Genomic DNA, 19,364 nt, shown 5'->3' with positions numbered 1-19,364 from the left:
TTTGGAAGCCAGGCAATTGAGTGGTATGTCGGACGCATTGTGGCATGAGCCAGATGATCTTCTCAATGTCAGTCCTCATTCCGTACATTCTCATGTCATTGCGCTATTACGCGAGCAAGCGGACAGGGAAGTAGCCTCTGCATTGATGTCCAATGCGGAGCAAACAGCACCACAGAGAGCCACCACCAGACTTTGAACTTCCACGAAAGTAAACATTGCTTCACCTGAACGCAGCCCCGAGTGCTCCTATTGGAACGTCAATTGGGTCGGCTGTTTATAAAACAACAAATCTCAAAATGTGCGTCTTCCGTTTTAACAAATGTCATATATAGGCATTGTAAATAGCCTGGTTTGTAGATATAATTGGTCTAAATTCGGCTATACACAGTAAGTGCGTGTCCCACACTACTAAATAAGCTAAGAGGAATTTCCACATTCATATGGTAGAGACCAATTCTCTCCATAGGACAACCACTAGGTATTTACATCTGATACATTGATACTCATTCACTTAATCAACCCTAGCTGGATGATCAGCTCGCTCGAAGCGTGAATATGATTTTGAATCAACCACCTTCCAATGTGAGAAGGGCACTCAACGCATTCACACCATTACGTCCCCGAACTTAAAGATGAATTGTGTGGTCATGCGACAGTGGAGGTAATTCCACACTCATATATGGCAGGGACCAGGTATGTACGCGATAAGGGTTATTTTGGCAGTTGTAAGGGACGATGATGTGAACCTGGGTATAATCTCTTAATTCATAATGATAAGAGTTTGGATAATTTGATGCATGGCAAGGTTTGCTATTCTTGACACTGATTTCGCTAAACAAAAGTTGTAACATTGATTACATGACAGAAGTACAATTAATCACATTTACCTTTGGACTTATCTTTCTCTGATACCTTTTACTCGTTCCTAAAGGCTAAGCCTTGAGGAATACTCATGAGAAGGCCGTACACAATGCATTTCTGCAATGGCGGAGCCAGGATTTTCAGGTGGGGGGGGCAACCCCTCCAGAAATGAAAAATGATAGGAGTTGTTAGTAAGGACTTGTCCCTTGCTTTTTATTCGACGCGTGTGCGGCGATGGCACAGCCATCGATCGAGGGTCGAATTCGAACCGTGTGTGATCGGCATCACGCTCGCTGAAGGTGTTTGCCTTCAGGGAAGTCGTGTACTGTATACGCAACTGCACACAATTATGTGAGTCACTTAGAACTGCTTTGCCGTTACTTATTGCCAATTATGGACTCAGAATATTGTCCTATCATCTCATAGAGTCCCTGGCACGTAATAATATGCTACACAGTGGCAGTGGGGGTCGCAAAATGCAGATTTATTACTAATAAACCCCAATGATCCGAACGAAATTATGGATTTCGATCGGATCTTAGGGGGTGCACGTTCCACTCCCCCCCCCCCCCCACTGTTTCTGCCAGTGCATTTCTGTACAATGAAGAACGTGGAGGAAGTGCAGTTGCTTACCCAACCATTAACTCATTCACTCGCCCATATATATTAACTAACTCAACTATCATTAATTACTCACCCATCCATTAACTCACCACTCACTCCCCCGTCCTTATAACTTACTCCCTCACCCATCCATTAACTAACTCACTCACTCGCTTGCCCTTCACTCACTCACCTATCTATAGCCTCACTCACCCACCCGTTAACTAACTTGTTCACTCACCCACCCATCCTTTAACTAACTTACTCACTCGCTCGCTCACCCTCCTATCAGCTAATTACTCATCAAACCATTAAGTCACTCGCTCACCCACCCACCCATCTATTAACTACTCACCTATCCATTCACTCGCTCCCCGAAATGCCTTTCTCTATATTTCTCTCCATTGTTTTCTTCTCTTCCCCCTTGTCTCTCTGAAATGACTGTGGCTGGATGATCACATGCATATTTAAACTAAACAATTTATTTTATTTTACCAGGTAAGGCTAACTGAGCTCTAGAGCTATTTTTCAGAAGTGGCCTGGCCACAAATGTATACGAGGTAGTTAACATCTCGCCACCATGGCACTGTATGCGACAGTACAGGACTGAATAAGCAGTAAACTTGTACTTCTCTTTCCCACTCTTCCTACCCTTTTGTTAACTCTCTCGCCTAGCATGTAGCAGGATGTGGGTTCGATCCCGATCCTGACGCCTGTATATTTGGAGTTTGCATGTTCTCTCTATGGTCGCATGGCCTTTTCTCCGGGTCCTCCGGTTTTTCCCTCCACTTTTAGAAACATGCATTGAGAGTATTTGACTGCTATACATTTACACATGATGAGCCACTTTGTTGAACTATTTGTGGCCAAGCCGCTTCTGAAAAAGAGATATATAGCTCAGTGGGCCTTACCTGGTGAAATAAAAATTGTTACATTTCCTCTTGAGAATGCAAGGTGCCATTGCATACCCCTTCACAGCGGCAAAATCAAAGTGTCGCCCTGCAAAAATTACCACTGGGATAGCCATGAACTAATGCTATACATTCCATATTACCATGGCAAGAGAATGATACCTCCAGAGGATGACCGAAGTTTGGCTTCCCACAAAGTGATAATCATTTAAAGTGACCGAGAAAGGGTAATGGTTGGATTTAACCCTCAACTGAGATTTGAACTCACGACCTTTCAACTGTTAATAAAATAGAGCTGGGATGTATTCCGATTATTTTTAAGGAATGTATTACTCCACCCATTATCGTTTCGTTCACTCAACTAATGCGATAACATGAACATAGTTTGGGGGAAAAACAAGTCTTGCCCCTCTTCTTACGAGTGCCGCTGGACGGGAGGTGATGGGCAGGGCTTAGTCAAGTTATCGCACCGTCAACCGCGTCACGCTTGGCGTGGCTTGTGGGGGCAGCCGCCATTTTTTAAGTTCGTCGAATAATTGACCACAAAAAGTAGATGAATATAATACTTGAGTCTGTTAATTAACTTAATCGCCGAATCATCCCAGCTGTAGAGTCAGGTGCTTTAAGCCACAGGGCCATCCCATAATACACACAGCAGCATTACATTTACATACAATGTCGGTTTTTTTAATTCAACAGACTTAAGCTATTTTCATAGGACATTCTAAATTATTATACAAGTATAAGTATGTTATTGTTATGAATAGATAGCATAAAACTTTTACATAAACAGAGACAAATGTCAAATTGCTACTGGCCACAATTAAAAACCAATTTCAATGTTGGCTTAATATTAAGTACCTTGGGACAAAAAACGCTTGCTTTTAAATGGGCTCAATTACCATGTCAAGATAGAAAAAAAAAGTGCATCCGCTTCCTTCAAAGTGACTCAGGCTTCTTTATAAAGCTTTACAGAACCCTCTGCTGCCACCCACTCCATTGAAACACAGAGCGAGACTCATTCCCTTTTGGAGAAAACCTATGTTAACACACACACACACCCACCATCCTGACATACATTGGCACAGTCCACAATCAATGTACCAACAGCTCTACCCCCTCTGCACCAAAATGGAAGAGTCCAGAATTAATTCACTAACATCACTCGTTAAGATCACATGCAGGGAATGCTGGGACGCATGAAATATTTAGAACTATAGAGACACTGGCTTATAAATGAAATTAAACAGGATGTTTTTTGCCCCAAGCATTTTCTCATTAAATGTCAATCGCGTGAATTTCTTTGCGTTTTAATTTCACCTCATTTGCAGCCATTTGTTGTCATGAGCCTAAGGTAATGTCTGGAATTAAAACATAAATCCTAAAACATATGACGAAATGTTAATTGCTGTGTTTACATCTACAGGTGGCTGGTTAAATAAAACAGCAGTATTTCTACAGACGATGCACGACCCATTCATAAACATGTCAGTTTCCAAAATATGTTTTGCCAGCAAAGGCATGAATCAAACACCGACATATGTAAATTACATAGCTCACTTTTAAAGGCATTTTACGTGTCCCCTCATCAGCAAATTTATTGACGTCCATCCGTTTTCTGAAAAGCAATTTGTCTTCTCGATTTATGATGTCATTTACTTAAAATCACAGTACATGCGTCCTTTACATTTGTCCAAAAATAGGTTACACGTGTATATTATAACAGCAAAAAAGAAACATCCACTAACAACAAAAACTGCCTTTGTCGTGGTCCCAATCTCACAAAGATGCACAGCAAGAGATGTTGTATCCATCATCAAGACACACACAGTACTTTATAAAATGAGATCCGTCCATGGTAGCTTCCATCGTGCCAAGACTACCAAGGACAAGACCTCGCTGACCTCTTCCCTGACTATAGCTGTGTACACACGGGCCGAATCAATTCAATTATGAATGCAACCCGTGGAAAAATCTATATGAATCCATCCTATGTCTTCTGATCAAAATTAGGCTTTATTGAGCAACACCGCAAATTGTGAAGCACAATTTTAAATTGTATTTAACTCTCGTGTTTTTTAGAGGTTAATTTGGTTTACTGATATTAATTTTCTTTCACAATAATAGTTTCTTAGCCCGTTAATTAAAATGACAAGCAAAAGTGGACTTAATCAAAGAAGACATCAAAATACATATTGCTGCCGAGAAATAAATTCAGAGTTAATGTAAACTTGCATTTATTAAATTAATTAAAGACCACTCCACTGGAATTGGCCTCTTATATAAAATGTTAAGCATCAATAATTTAATCACACTCGGTCAATGAAAAATTAATCACCAAGAAATATGGTTATTGTTGCCTAGGAAATGTATATTCTAGTGGTTAAACCATAGTTCTATGTAGTAAACTTTGAAAGGCTCTGTTACAGCATAGCAGCAGCAATGGTCAATCCACTGCTGGATCAAGGCCACTCAAGCTGTCACCATTCCTCATGGTCCTGCGATGCCACAATGCACCTCACATATGAACTTGTGTCACTGATCCATCTGTTGATCGTCATCCTCTCGAGTTGGTTCCCTCCGGCTTTCATTGAAAAGGTCACAAGTCTTACTCTTTGGTTCTTTCGGTAAAGTCACGTAGGTATAAAATAAAAAAAATCACGACGTTTCGGGCGCAACACAAGCGTCCATCATCAGGTCACAAGTCTTGTCCATCGGCCATCGTCCTTTTTAGCATTGTGCCCTGCCTCAAGCCCACTAACGTTTTTTGTTACATTAAATGTCTCTGATTTGTATTTGTTCTCAAGTAAGCATTCAAAAAGACATATCCACGCTTCTTAGTGCACGTTAAAAATGTGTTCAAATCTATGCCCAGTCCATTTTTTTACTCATATTTCATAGCTGAAAATATGAAACTATTGTTATAGTTACGTAGGTAGAAAAAGTAAAATAAATAAATAAATCGTATATCACGACGTTTAGATCGCAACACAAGCGGTCGTCCTCAGGCGGAAAAAATAATAAATAATAATCCAGCAGTTCCACTGCTTCAAATCAATATTGTTATAGTTCTTCTTTGGTACTTGTATATGCAGCTTTTCATGATCATATTAAGGGCTGTGCTATGAAGAACGGCCAATATGGGGCACCCGGTGGTGAGACGTTAACTCCCTCGCTGCTGGTATACAGAGGGTCATGGGTCCCATCCCGACCCTAACGCCTGTATATTTTAGAGTTTGTATGTTCTCCCCGTGGTCGCGTGGATTTTCTCTGGGTCCTCCAGTTCCTCCAGATTTTCCCTCCATATTTAGAAAAATGCATTTAGAATATTTGACTGGTATAAATTTCCACGTGATAAGCCACTTCATCGAGCTGTCATTTGTGGCCTGGTCGCTTCTGAAAAAGAGCTATAGAGCTCAGAGGGCCTTACTTGGTAAAATAAAAAAAAGAGTTTAGTTTAATATCCAGAACGTCACCTCTGTAGTTAATCATTTGGAACACACATTTACCTTCAATAACTTCCATAGCTATACATATTCTGCTGTGTTTTTTTATATTTTTAGTTTTCTACTATGTATAGGTTATGTCGACATACGGATTTCGCCATGGGCATAATGAGACATTTTCCCATGTGAATTGTGTGAAATTCACCATTTAATTTAATTTATTTACAGGACCAGGTGAACGACGCAGTGGTCAAGTATCATTCCCGATTTCATTTGACATATCCAGCAGTGGCTAGACAATGGCAGATCACGATGATAGTAGGTTATTTACTGCGCTCTGTACCGTTTTGTTTGTGCCCACAAAACATTTCCAGTAATTGTCAGGTCCTCCCAAAGTTTCTTCGAACTTGACAGGAAAAAACAAGGCAATTTCCTGGGCTTAGCAGTGCCATTGCCTCAAACAAATTAAGTGGTTCTCCTGCACGTCCTTGGAGCCCGACTCTCATTATGAGGACCGCTTTATAAACCCTGGGCACACCAATGAAGAGAGAGAGAGCCCTCGCGACTAAAGACAAGAAGGGCCCTTTCCAGTGACTCCATTGTTGCAGTGCCCTTCTCACAGCCCACACCACACGGCTGATGTGCTCACGGCAGCTCCGCACTGCACTCCCAATTACTGTATTTTCGTTTTCCCTGTAGTACCTGCTTACGTAAATCTCGGCTGTGTCTTGTGTTGTGCAATCTATCGCCCCCAAGCTTCCTACCGAATCTCATGATGTACATATGTACGTTGATCTTCTTTCGCACCGTATGCAGCCACCCGTGCTAATGGCGCCTCCGATTAGCACGGTTCAATATGACAATCGTTGTTTGTATTGATGATTTGGTTTTTTTCATGAGGCCCTTTATATCTCACGGCGCTTAACATCATCGTATCTCATCTCACACATTTGGTATGGCACCCCCAGTGGCAGCGGTACCTTGAGGTACAAGGTGACTCACCACCTGGCCTGTAAATGGGCATTCGTCTGGCCAGGAGGGGGGAGAGGATTGCTATGTGTTATCCCAATGAATGAATTCAGAACATTTGGAACCATAATTTAATCTAGCAATGTTTTATTACGCCACTCAAGTCGTCAACAGTCAAAGTGTTTCCGTGCTCAAAACAATGTGCAGTGGTAAATATCTCTGTTGGTAGCTGAGCCAGTCGTAAAAAAAAATCCACATTCCTATGACAGGGGCAGGTCTATCCATGGAAGACCTATTATGGACTTTTACACAATGTGGTTTTCATTTTACCCACTCCATAAAAAGATGATGGGCTGACTCAATCCCAAACTGATATTTGAATGGATTAACGGTGGAAAAAATAATACATTATCGTAATTACTGTAGGTTGTGGGTAAACACACAGATACAACTTTCAATGTCTCTTGCTAAACCTGCCTTGGGAAATGTAATGTCTGCTGAGCAAGGCTGCAAAGCAAACATCCCTTTTGATAGATGGCGCACTTTATCACACTGTGTGGACTGCACCAGAGACAGAATTTAAACAGAACCAATTTGTTACCCTTACAACAACTGAATCCCAACCCTACCTTGCAGCCTCCGTAACAGGGCAGTGGCTGCATACGCCACAAAGCACCAACACGGACGCTATTAATAAGATTACCATCATAATTCACCCGGGGTACTGATGCTGCAGTTATACGGATAATAAAAAAAAACCCACGCGTTTGCCCCCTTTGGTAAATCAAGCACTGGAAGACGGTCCCACCACGTGAAAGACATGAAGCTCCTCACACACTGCTGTCCATGTGGTGGGGACAATACTGATCAAGAGCATGGTTTCACTGAACCCTGCATCTGCCCCCCACCCCTCCAACACACACATGCACAGGCTGCCAACTGTCCATCTGCATTGTGCCGTGACACAGATGTGCTCCCTCCTTCTCTCCCCAAGGTGTGGGGAAATGCACGCAGCCCTCACGCCCAGCGGCTAATGGCCTGGGGCTCCACAGCAGCTGCGCTTCTGCGTTCCATGCAGCCGCTGACAGGCAGGCTGAAGAGCATCATTAGACCAGGGCAGTTTCCAACGGACCTCACAGATCTCCTCCTTAGCGTTTCAGGAACCAGACAATAATACGAAGAACAATTGACGAGGCACAGTATGTATGGGCCAGGGTTTAATGTCCGCTGGAGCTGTCTGGGACTGAGCTGAAAGGGGTTGTTGGAGGGCAAACGGACAGAAAAAAATGTCAATGAGAAATGATGGGCTGGGTATGGATAGACACAAATCACCCCTGTGATTCATATGAAGAATTTAAACAAGCAAAAACACTGACACTATATCCCTGCTCAACTGAGTGAAGGGGCCATGGCAGGAATCACATATTTTCTAATGATTGGTTGACTCTCCATAGGACAATCAATTTTAACTTTTCACAAAGTGGTACTCAATGTATTTACCACAGAGCACTGGCTATAAGGTTGGATAAATAGACTCCCAACCAGGAACTGAACTCGCGATCTTCCCCACAACCTCCGATTAGCACGATTGGCAACGTACGGTGCGAAAGAAGTTCAACATACGTACAAATCAAGAACTCCCAGCCGGTGTGGTCTGACTGGGAAAAAACGTATTGAAGCGAAACTGTCAACAACAATTATGCATGTGCGCAGATAGGGTCCTCCAATGTCAGCCCAGAGACACATGAAAAAGCCCCGACTGTTTTAGCAACGGGCTCTCCCAAGTTCCAATCAGGGAGACCGCACCACAGCCTTGTGTCGGCTTCCTTCACAATGCTGGATAATTAGTTTAGCGTGCAGTTTGAAAAGGTTAAGTTGGGAAAACCCTCCCCTCTTTCTCTCCCTCCACTTCTAGCTGCCTCACCCCCATCTCCACATCTCAAAATCCGAATGGCCTCCACCCCAAAAATCAATTACTAGGCATCACTGAAAAAGAATGCCACGAGCATCGTATAACCTAACAGGCATTGCCTTGAAAATCGCATTCAAAAACCGATTTTTTTTTTATCAAAGGCTTTCCCAATGACATTTTATTTTTCACTGTGGTGCTGTGTGGATTTTGACAACTGCATCTTGTTGTCTCTGTTATTGTTTGGCTGAATAAGCATTAGACTGATGAATCGTCCTCACGGAACACTAAAAATATTAACAACAAAAAATATGCCCCAACGTTGATGTGTTCTTGTGTCAAAACTAAGCGTGCTGCTTAGTCTATCATCATGTGACAATGCGAATCGCTATTTTTGGCAAACGCACCTTTTATTGATTGACGTCCATACAAATAACAAACGATGAATTACTGTTACATAAATGCACTGAATGTTTTAGTTGGAAGAGTAGGCCAATTACGCTCGAGCAGGGAAATCTAGAACTCTCTTGTCAGCAGTGGCATCAGACAATTGCAGCGCTGCGCCTTTACCTTGTATAATTAATGTGCCCTGGGTTTTACCCAAAACTTCAACACTTAAGCTCAACTCACCCTCTTTAGGAAAATGTCTACAGAATTCATCGCTATAACTTAATATAACAATGTGTCATTGCAACATAAGCTAGGGGACATCCCATACCTGTACACTGCGGTGTCCATGCTAAGTGCCACGTCAATGTCAGAACTCGCATTCTGTTTATAGTGTGCTTGTTATACAGGGTGGTCCACTTATAGATACCACATTGAAATTAAATTATGCTCAATTTAATTCACGGCATTGCTGAATGGCGTAGGAAAATCAGACTGGCTTTGTTAGACATAGCGTATCAGGAGAGCATTAGCACACGTACTAAGTAGATTGACATTGGTTGGAGACATGTCGAGGCTTGTCATTTACATTTTTTTTTATATAATCTTGCTGTTATTTGTTTTAGTGGGGTAACTACAAATGGATCGCCCTGCAAATGTGTTTTTCCCCCCTGTAGGATGCGGATGAGCATAACACATGCGACATCACTGCTGCCTCTCTTCCCAACGTACTATACGTGCCATATGGTAACCCCATTACCAGCCAATTGTCAGTCAAGCAACAGTCCATCGCCAAAGCCTGCAAGCAGTCTGCGCAAGTTGCTGAAACGAAGATGTCACGGGGTCAGATATAGCACCTACAGCTCACGACACAATCTCACACCGGTCTATAGGTGTGGTCATCCACACACCGCACATGAATGCGGCGGGGTTGGTGGTGGTGGGACTGCTGCCACTCCACGATGCAACCCCATGACCTCCAGTTGGATTTTCCGGCCACGGCAACGAGCAGTGGTCAAAGTGACATCCGAACCCTTCACCAACGTGGTGGAGTATGGCCAAACAACCCCATGGAGTCCATCCAGCAGTGGTTTATTACGAATAGTGAACTGTGGATATGATCCATTTGCAATACCTGTGTGTGTGTGAGATGGGGAGCGGTAGTGTAGCGCTGCGCTACGAACCCGGCGACCCAAGTTCGATTCGCGCTCACGGCCAATACCAATGACTATCTGAACCGGTCCTGGGCCTCCATCTAGGGAGACTCGGCCTCAAACGAGTACCTGGTGTGGGATGAGTAAAAACATCGCCACTGGGGAGACAAAGGCGGCCGGGCGTGGTGCTGGCCACCCACCCCCTCGTGTGCCATGCCGGCCTTCATAGGCGCTCGCTAACAGCACTTGCCCCTACAGTCTGTTACAGGCTATACGGGGTTGTATGTATGTGTGTGTATAGTGTATTTTACTTGGGTAGGAACTACAATGGGAAGGATTCATTGGAAGATCCAAAGGTGCGCAGGAGGAATTACAATTCTAGGTCGAAACGTGTCGAGTCCAACCGAAATCGTGAACGCAGAGAGATCTCCATCGGTCAGAGGTCACGCATCAAACTCACATTTGTTGGTTGTTTCATGGTTCTGCATGGGATTACGTATTTTTTTTGTTCTTCAAAACACGCGGGTTATAATTGTCCGTGAATACAATCAACGTACGAGGGTTTAAAACGCTGCACGCCACGGCCTCTGTTATCTCTCTCTCTCGCGCCCCTCCACTCACCTTTAAGCTGCGCTTCATATTCTGCCACGATCTCCTTATCCTTCTTGAATTTGGCCGCCGCGCTCATGGTTAACGTGGAAGAACAACGACCGTGGTGGTGGTGGCGACCATGTGCCAGCGAAGGTAGCCAAATGGACACCCCCTCCCCTCCCGTTCTCCAGCCAACTTCCAAGTCTTCAGGGCACCAGGACCCGAGTTGAGTGTCAACCTTCTTGCGTGTGCCCTCTGGCGCGTAACACCACCGACTGCTGTCACCAACAAGCCAACTTGGCCAAGTAAAGGGTTCTTCTGTACAAGTTGTCCAAACAGGTCCGGCAAGGCTGTCCTCAATATTCGGTGTCCTCCAGCAGTCTTCTTCCAAATGTCTTGTAGAAGGTTCCCACCAAGTCCCTGGGTCAGACGTAATCCCCTCTGCTCACTCCACCTTCAGATTTCCTAAAGCAGACTGCTTGGATTCAAATGAGGCCAAGGTCTCTCAATGCCCCCTTCTCGTCACGCCTCCTTAAAGTTGTGCAGAGATGGAGGTTCAACTCATGAGATGAGACCACGAATATTCGTTCTTTCTTCAAGGAAACTCCACGCAAATCGATAGTCCCCGAGGTCACTTTCAGAATGAGCCTGGGCAAGAAATTGCAACTTGTCACAGCTTTCCACGGTCTTCTCTTGCCACCTCCAGAGACAAAAACCAAACTCAGCTCTCAGAGATGAAAGTTGAGCTTTAAATGTCCACTCTCGCTCTTCACACGCCTGGAAGGATCCCCCAAACCCCTTTGCTCGTATCGATGACCGACAATTCTACAGCCATCAAATCAAAGCGCTCATGAAATTGACCGTCGGGTCTCGCAATGAACGTGGGGCTTTTTGTTTTGCTCAATAACTCATCTTGCAAAAAAAGCGACGACTGCCTCCTTTGGTAAACACCAGATGAGCAATGCTGGGAGAAGCCAGTCCCAACATCACTTGCAAGATCACTCCAAGCCTCCAGCCATTCTTCAGAGGAGCACATCCAATAACCCCGCGCCTTCGGGGACAGCAGAAGGAGCTGTTTATTCTTCTCCTCGCTGTCAGCGCTTCTTTCTTCGATCTGCGTTCTTTAAATCTGCGACGTCCCTTCTGTATACTTCATTCCGCTACGTACAAACGCAGCAGCTCCCCAAACGCTCGGCATCCAAATGCGCAACGAGGCTATTGTAATGAGCGCATAAGATAAACTGCCTTGTCTTTTTAACACGGGACACAAACACCATATGCGTCTATGCTGCGAGCCTCTCCGCGCTCCGCGTTACCTCCATGTGTCTGTTGTACGCCCGCTGATGCCGTCCTAGTGACTACTCGTGTTAGACGTAAACAGACGCGGCTGCTGCTGCTGCTTGCTACGAGAACGGCGACACATGGGAGCTTAGCACGCTGTTGTCCACACCGCTGCGTTGCTCCGAGTGTGTGTGTTCTGTTGGTGCCGTGGTGTTGGAGGCGAGAGAGAGAATGGAAAAGGGGGTGTGGGGTGGGGATAGAAACGGGGATGGGGCTGGTGGGAGTGACGATGTTGATTTGTGGGCGAAATCCCCTTTCCAATGAGCTCAACAGCTCCCCCTGTCTCACCGAAGTGGGTCTAGCACGGCATTCCATCCTCCCGGCAAGGTTTCTGTGCCACTTTAATAGCTAGTTATCCAGTAGACGCCCGTAAATGACATTGCAGAACTGTGTCTTTGAATATTTAGCCAGAGGAGTACGTTTGTAAAGTGACCCGTGTATTTGTTTATCTTTACAAAACAGCAACCAGCCGGTTGTTGATGTTATGGTTCACATTTGGGAGGTTCCGAGTTCAAATCCTGGCAATGGAACTGATTTCATCATCTCTCAAGGGGTCGATAAGATTAATGTAGAAATGAGGAATTTCCACAACTACCTCCTGGCACAGATGAATGCCACTCTACTGTCCAATTAAGCAAACACATTTTAAACTTGAAAAAAAACATTGTTTGATAATGGCTGACAATTATTGGTGAAAGAGGTGGCTTTCAAACTCCAGTCTCGTTTACCTCTCCACGGTCTATATTTCCATGTTTACCAATAAACATATGTAAAGTGCATATAGATATATTGAGTTTAAATGTGAACTGAGAATATTTTCTGAACTTCAGATGAGCGTTTGGGCTGTATAAATGACAGTATACTGATCCGAATACGGCTGGGATAAGAAATGAAAGCCTGTAGCGTTTAGCAAGTGTGCTCCATAAATCCAATAGAAATTGTCTTTCAAGTGAACAATAGGGGGTGCGTTTTTTGCGTGTGAACAACAAGACAGAGCTCTGCGAGATAGTGCCGGGCGGTAACTATTGATGTGAACACGCACAGATGTGTTTCAATGTGTCGCAGATGTTTCCTTTGTCCATCTCTGAGGACAAAATGTGGGCCGGTTGTAAATAGATCCAGGCATGCGACGAATTGTGGCTCCAGCACCCCGTGATTCCGTGTGTCTGCTCGCCGGTAAATGTTTAAAATGCATAATAACAATCGTCACCACGCCTCCTCATTCGGACACCATCACTTTCGATTGCCCATTGCTCCTCGAGCAGACGCGTTCTGTCCCGCACCGGACATGTACAGCCCGCTTGCCGGTCCGCTGCTGGATGAGGACCTGGTCACACCGTGCGCGCAAGTGAGGGTTGTTAGAATATACTTCACCACGCTGGTCAGTGGGGGTTGTTGAAGATAGGGTGGGGGGTGCAGAAGAGCAATGGATATAATTACACTGTCATCTACTGCCTACAACGCCCATGGCACCTGTTGTATGCGTACGATGGGCACCCAAACATTCATGACTCAGGCTCAACACTGCAATATTTTCCGAGGTCTGATGGGACCCAGCACATTCCACAGGAATTGGTCATAAGCGCGAAGCTATCTTACCATCACATATGATGTTATTTCATCACTGATCCTACACCTTCAATGAATCGGCAAAGGGCTCTAAATGATTACGACAGTTAAATTGCAACAGCATGTTCTAGGAAAGACAGCTCGTTTTTTTTTCTGAATCAAAAGTCAGCTGAAATTAGCATTGTGACATTTTCATCTCCATTGGTATCCCTGAACTGCTAGGGGAATTTACACATTTCTATGGCGGAGACCAGTATTTCTCTTGGATGGCCAATGATTAATTGAGTGCCACCCACCCAATACATTATCTTTATGCGTTTTTATATCGAGTACAGAACCACATTAACCATTGAGAAGTAGTGTATATCTATTTACATATACATCATACATATGCCGGAGGGCTGTCATTGTGAGTTAATCTAAAATATATGCTTTTCATGGTGAAATGCAGTAATCAAAGGATTAATTATGTTACCAATCATGGATACACTGGGCAAAGAGCATGAAGCACATCTGTTCATCTTTAAAGTCTGCCTACATACAGGGAGTAGTGACAATGTGTCTGCCCCCTCACTCCTGACTTTGTAAATTGGCCCTACGTGACTCAACCACCTAATCACATGGTCCTCTACTGTCCATTACTTTTTCGCATTTCCGGTTGATTTATTAGTTCACAGTGGTCAGAACGTAGTTGTTATGTTACACGAATGTGGCCCCACACTCTTGAGTTACCTGCATTGGGGATTGGGGATTCTAAATAAATCAATGATCACTTGATATTTTGTGGTTAGGGAGCTTGGGGATTAACCCATTTCAAAAAAATTGTGATTCAAATCCCACTTAAATAGTGGTATATTAAAAATGTCGATCTTATAACATTTTAAGAGTCTCAAGCAGTGGCGGCTCCTGCAAAATCTCTCAGGGGGGGCAAATGTCTGGATAATTGATAAGGATAAGGTCCACCCATGCAATGGATAAATTAACAGCTTAAGCATGTAAAGGCAACTTCACTTCTTTAATATTAATGAAAAATAAAGTGACTCTTACAATACATCTTGTTTGTTTCTATACTCACTATTATTACAATCCACTCAGTTTCTTTTATTAAAGATTCCACTAGGTGGCGACAAATAATTGTGTTGACTGAAACGTGCTTACGTATGATGACGTAAGCACGTTAGTGCGAGCCCTCCCGGAAGCCATAGAGAATGCATTGCAGCGCCCGCCCTTCGAAAAAAAACTTCTTTGAATGTAAGTCTATGGGACCACACGGGGCGATTGTCAGCCGGAGTGAAATCGCCCAAAAAGAGGCGGCACTCCACAGAACGTGACATGACGCTGATTGGACTATATCCAGAGGCACAGTAACGGCTAGCATAGCTCTGTGGTTGAATGAGATTGTTAATGTGATTGAAAAAGTCCCTTTCACACATTGGTGGTGCGTCGCCCAATCGCCCTAATGAAGAAACCGCCCCTGGTCTCAAGCACAACTCAAAATAATATTTTATTATATGGCAGCAATCTGAATTGATATGAATTGAATCCAAATACAGTATATCTATTTGCTTTCTTGTTAATGAATGTATCCACCTTTCGTCCTTAAAAACACAGTATGTGCTGAGAGATGCAACCTTTGTTTGTGCTTTTTCTTGTGCAGTAACACTCAATGATACAAGTGACACATTTAATATACTCTTTGATTATTTCGGTAAAGTCACGTAAGTAGAAAAAATATATAAATATATATCGCGACGTTTCGATCACAACACAAGCGGTCGTCCTCAGGCAGAAAAAAATAATCCAGGAGTGGAACTGCTGAACCAGCGAGAGAGCTGTTACAACAAGAGGCTATATATGTAGTGAAGGACAAGCAGGCGGGGTCTGAGCTGGAAAGGAATTCCATCCCCGGACGCAAGCACGTCAGTTGTGTTAATGGGGGAGATTAGGGAGAGAGAGATTAGGGATAGAGATTAGCATGAAATGAGCCTCCGTCGCCGCATGAGAGTATCATTCCCGCATATGAGCACAACAGCAGTGTTAATGGGAGATTAGCACTATGTTGATGGGAGAGATTAGGTAGAGACATTAAGGGGATTAGCAAGTTAATGTTATGTCTATGTGTAAAACAAGCTGCGGCGCTGCCAACTGCGCTGTGAGAGGCAAGCGTGTCCACGCAATAGAACCACCGCAACAGTGATCGCGCCAGTGAGACACACAGCCCATCACACAGCCGGAACCATCGATACATCGAGGCTAAGGGAGCAGAGGTGGCCATGTTATTGAGACCCCAGCCCGTTAATTCAGAGGCACCTAACAGGGCAATGCAACTCAGAGAGTCGGAGATAACAGCAAAACGGCAGGGAGGAATGGAAGCACCACAGCAAGTTACGACTTTGCTTGATTAATAACGTTCTTCCAATGATTGCTCAGCTTAGAGCCTTAGACCCATCTTCTCGGTTGAAATTATCTATGTGTTTATATATCTGGATGGATTCCAGGACAAATCTTTTATGGTAGCCCGAAGGTTTGCAGAGTACCTTGGTCTCGGAAAAAACAATATCGTGCGAGCCCACTGCGTTATAACAATGATCAGCCACGGCAGAGGTATTGGTTCTGCCGTGGTTCAAATCTACCTTGTGTTCGCGAACACGGTCCGAGACATGTCGTTTCGTTTCCCCAATGTAACTGCTGCCGCAGACACAACTTAGTTTGTAGATATCAGGGTATTGCATATCAGGGATGACATCCTTCACAGATGGGATCAAATCACGGATTTTATGTACTGTGTTGAATCGACATGTACTTTAAGAAATTTTTATTAACTTTAAAGAAAGAGCCTCAGTAGACTATAAAATTGGCGCATCACTGAGATGGCAGACTGGATAAGTGTCACGGTTTAATTCCAAATCCTACCTGTGTCTTGCAAGTCTGTGGGTGTGATGCAATCACTTCTGCGGAAATGAAAGTTTGAACACCTATTACTGTACATCAACAGCAAGTGTAGGCCATCGTGTCACAGGCCCAACTAAACATACTGAATTGCACAGTAATTATGGCGCAGTAATTATCATACGACGCTATGAACCTGGCAACTGAAATGTTTTTTTCTTACTGGCTATGGCTAACATCAATGGTGAGTGATATCTGAACTAGAACTGAGCCCGCTCCCTTTCCAAACTGCATTGACCATCGTGGTAAAATATGGTCAAACGACTCCATGAATGAAACTGTATGCAACAGTAGAATCACAAACGACTGTAAGGTATTATTATCTTCTTCAATTACAAGAAAAGCTGCAGAATCTCTCTTATTTGTTAAGTGGATTCAAAGGGCCCTGCCCTTGTCTAGAATAAATCCCTTTTGGCACAAATACCAGAAAGAAATAATTTGCATGTGTATTACAAGTTAACAAATTATATTAACTCGCAAGCGTATTTGATAAGCGCACGTGCAGCCATATGAGCGAGATGACCTATCCTCCATCTGCAAACTCCATATGGCACATCCCAAAGCGCAAGGAATGCACCAAATCACCATCGTCATTTTAAATTTGCGGCGAGCCTTTCACACAACCCCGCGTCGAGAGAGCATTGGCCAAGGCTCCAAGGCGCACGCAAGCTGTTGGTGGTGGTGGGTAGGGGAGGGGTGGTGTTTTTCGGCGTTTAATTCGGTGATTGAATCAATGGACAGCTCAAGCTAACGGCCGACAGGGGGAAGGCAGGGTCTCTAACTGGATGCTGTCGCCGATCACGAATTGTTTCGTTCGTTTAGAAACCCCAAAATAATCAAGGACACGAGCTCGTGCTCGGCTACAGGCTGTGTCTACGGGACCCTGGAGGCCCTTGTTAAGTAATGAAAGAGTGCAGACTTCAAAAACACATAGGGATCATCTATAGTAAAATGGATCAGAATACTATATGTCCGTGACATTTTTATCTTATTTTTTCATAGAATATTTTTTTTTATACAGGTAAATTTCCCCATAAACGTGCTGCGTCATAACAACTGTGCAAATTGTCAAAGTCATAGGTACCTAAGTCTGATTGAGTATTATACAAATGCTTGTTTCTATTGACTGTCCTAAAACAGTGGTGGAAATGTTCCACTTTTATGGCAGGGGTCAAGTCTGTTGATAGGAAAGCTGTTGTTGACATTTCACAAAGTCGTAACTCATTTTATGGACTCAAGGGGGATGGATGATGGACTCGGCCGACCCCCACCCAGAATGATCTCACAGTTTCCCGATGTGAGTCGGGAACTCTGATAAAGGGCCGCCAGTGCTTCGTGGAAACGCACACAACACGCAATTCTAGCCTGAGCATAAATTGAGCTTGAAAAAAAAAAGTTGGTTGGTTTTGTGGTCATTCCAAAATTATGGCCAAACGTAATGATGATGATGATGTTGCGATTGAGAATGACTAAAAAAAGACTAAAGTATTAACGAAAAAACATGATTTTGTGATATCCAAAACATTGCAATATGTATGTATGTTTTTTTTTTACAATCACAATTTATTGTTGGCCATAAATGGGGTCAGTGCCTGCCCAGTGCTTGAGAGACCCACGACCCAAGCGACACAACCATCTGGTGGCTCAGCAGTGGGGTGTTCAAATCCTGGTTGGGGGTTGACTCAGCCCATCATTCCTCCAGGGTCGTTAAAACGAAGTGGAGAAATTCATGGATACACTCGCCCCTGCCATAACAATAGAGAATTTCCACCACTGGCCCAGGGCTGTAAACAGATGAACACTACTCTTTGGTTCTTTCGGTAAAGTCACGTAGGTATAAAATAAAATAAATTTAATCACGACGTTTCGGGCGCAACACAAGAATCCGTCATCAGGTGGAACAACCACAGCAAGAAACAATTGCTGAAGTGACTTTACCGAAAGAACCAAAGAGTATGGATCCCTGCAGTCACGAAACCTTCAAATCTAGATGAACACTGCCTCCATGCTGATCGAGCAGGTAATCACTCTGCCCTTAGAACTACACAACAGTTGGCGCGGAGAGCTGCTTGTTGGATACAGCACTTGTTACCACATTAAGTGGACACGCTCGTTGCATGCGCTGTACGTAACGCGAGCCATCCTGCCACAGCAGCGGGTGATGTCACATAAACTTGTGGACGAGATGGCCAGCTTCCCTCCATCATGCTCAGCGGTGACTCACACCTCCGCTTCGCCAGAGATTGATCTGCTGCGGGAATTTACAAAATCCCTATGCCAGATGTGTGCAATAATGGCAATGCGATTGCAACGTGACCCAGTCTGTGTGACGTTAGCTCTATTGGTAACACGTGATGTGTGGAACCCGCGAGCCCCATTGGTGGCTTGTTAAGACCATGGGAGGGTGAATACTGCCTGAAGGAATTGGGCTACGTAAAGTTCTAAGGTTCTGTGCTGGGGGTGCGTTCCATTGTTTTTTTTTATGGATGGTGCAGCTATCTTAGTGTTTGGGGCACTACTTTTCTTTTGTATAGGTTCGTCTCTATTTGACGGGTGTACTGCTTTATTTCAAAGCATCAAGAGTTCATTTGTTGGGAGTCACATTATTTGGGGAAGACACCACTTACTTCACGAATAGCAGTTTGACTTATTTTGTGAAATGTTTCTAGAGCCA

General features: G+C 44.0%; 1 protein-coding gene across 5 annotated transcripts in view; it reads right to left on the bottom strand.

Annotated features, from left to right (window-relative positions):
* LOC144721223 (SLIT-ROBO Rho GTPase-activating protein 1-like) overlaps window positions 1-12,360 on the bottom strand; it is a 204,909-nt gene extending 192,549 nt beyond the window's left edge. For all 5 annotated transcript variants that reach the window (XM_078598663.1, XM_078598666.1, XM_078598665.1 and 2 more), the window contains exon 1: window positions 10,862-12,360. In XM_078598663.1, the coding sequence (XP_078454789.1) occupies window positions 10,862-10,928 (67 nt within the window). In that variant the 5' untranslated portion in view covers window positions 10,929-12,360. The remainder of the gene's footprint in view (window positions 1-10,861) is intronic.
* Between the last annotated feature and the right edge of the window lie 7,004 nt (window positions 12,361-19,364).

The sequence above is a fragment of the Lampetra planeri genome, chromosome 11 (assembly GCF_965212315.1).
Source record: "Lampetra planeri chromosome 11, kcLamPlan1.2.h2, whole genome shotgun sequence".
In the NCBI taxonomy this organism is placed as follows: Eukaryota; Metazoa; Chordata; class Hyperoartia; order Petromyzontiformes; family Petromyzontidae; genus Lampetra; species Lampetra planeri.
Note: the sequence above shows the minus strand (reverse complement) of the source record. Positions and strands in the feature narration are given on the sequence as shown.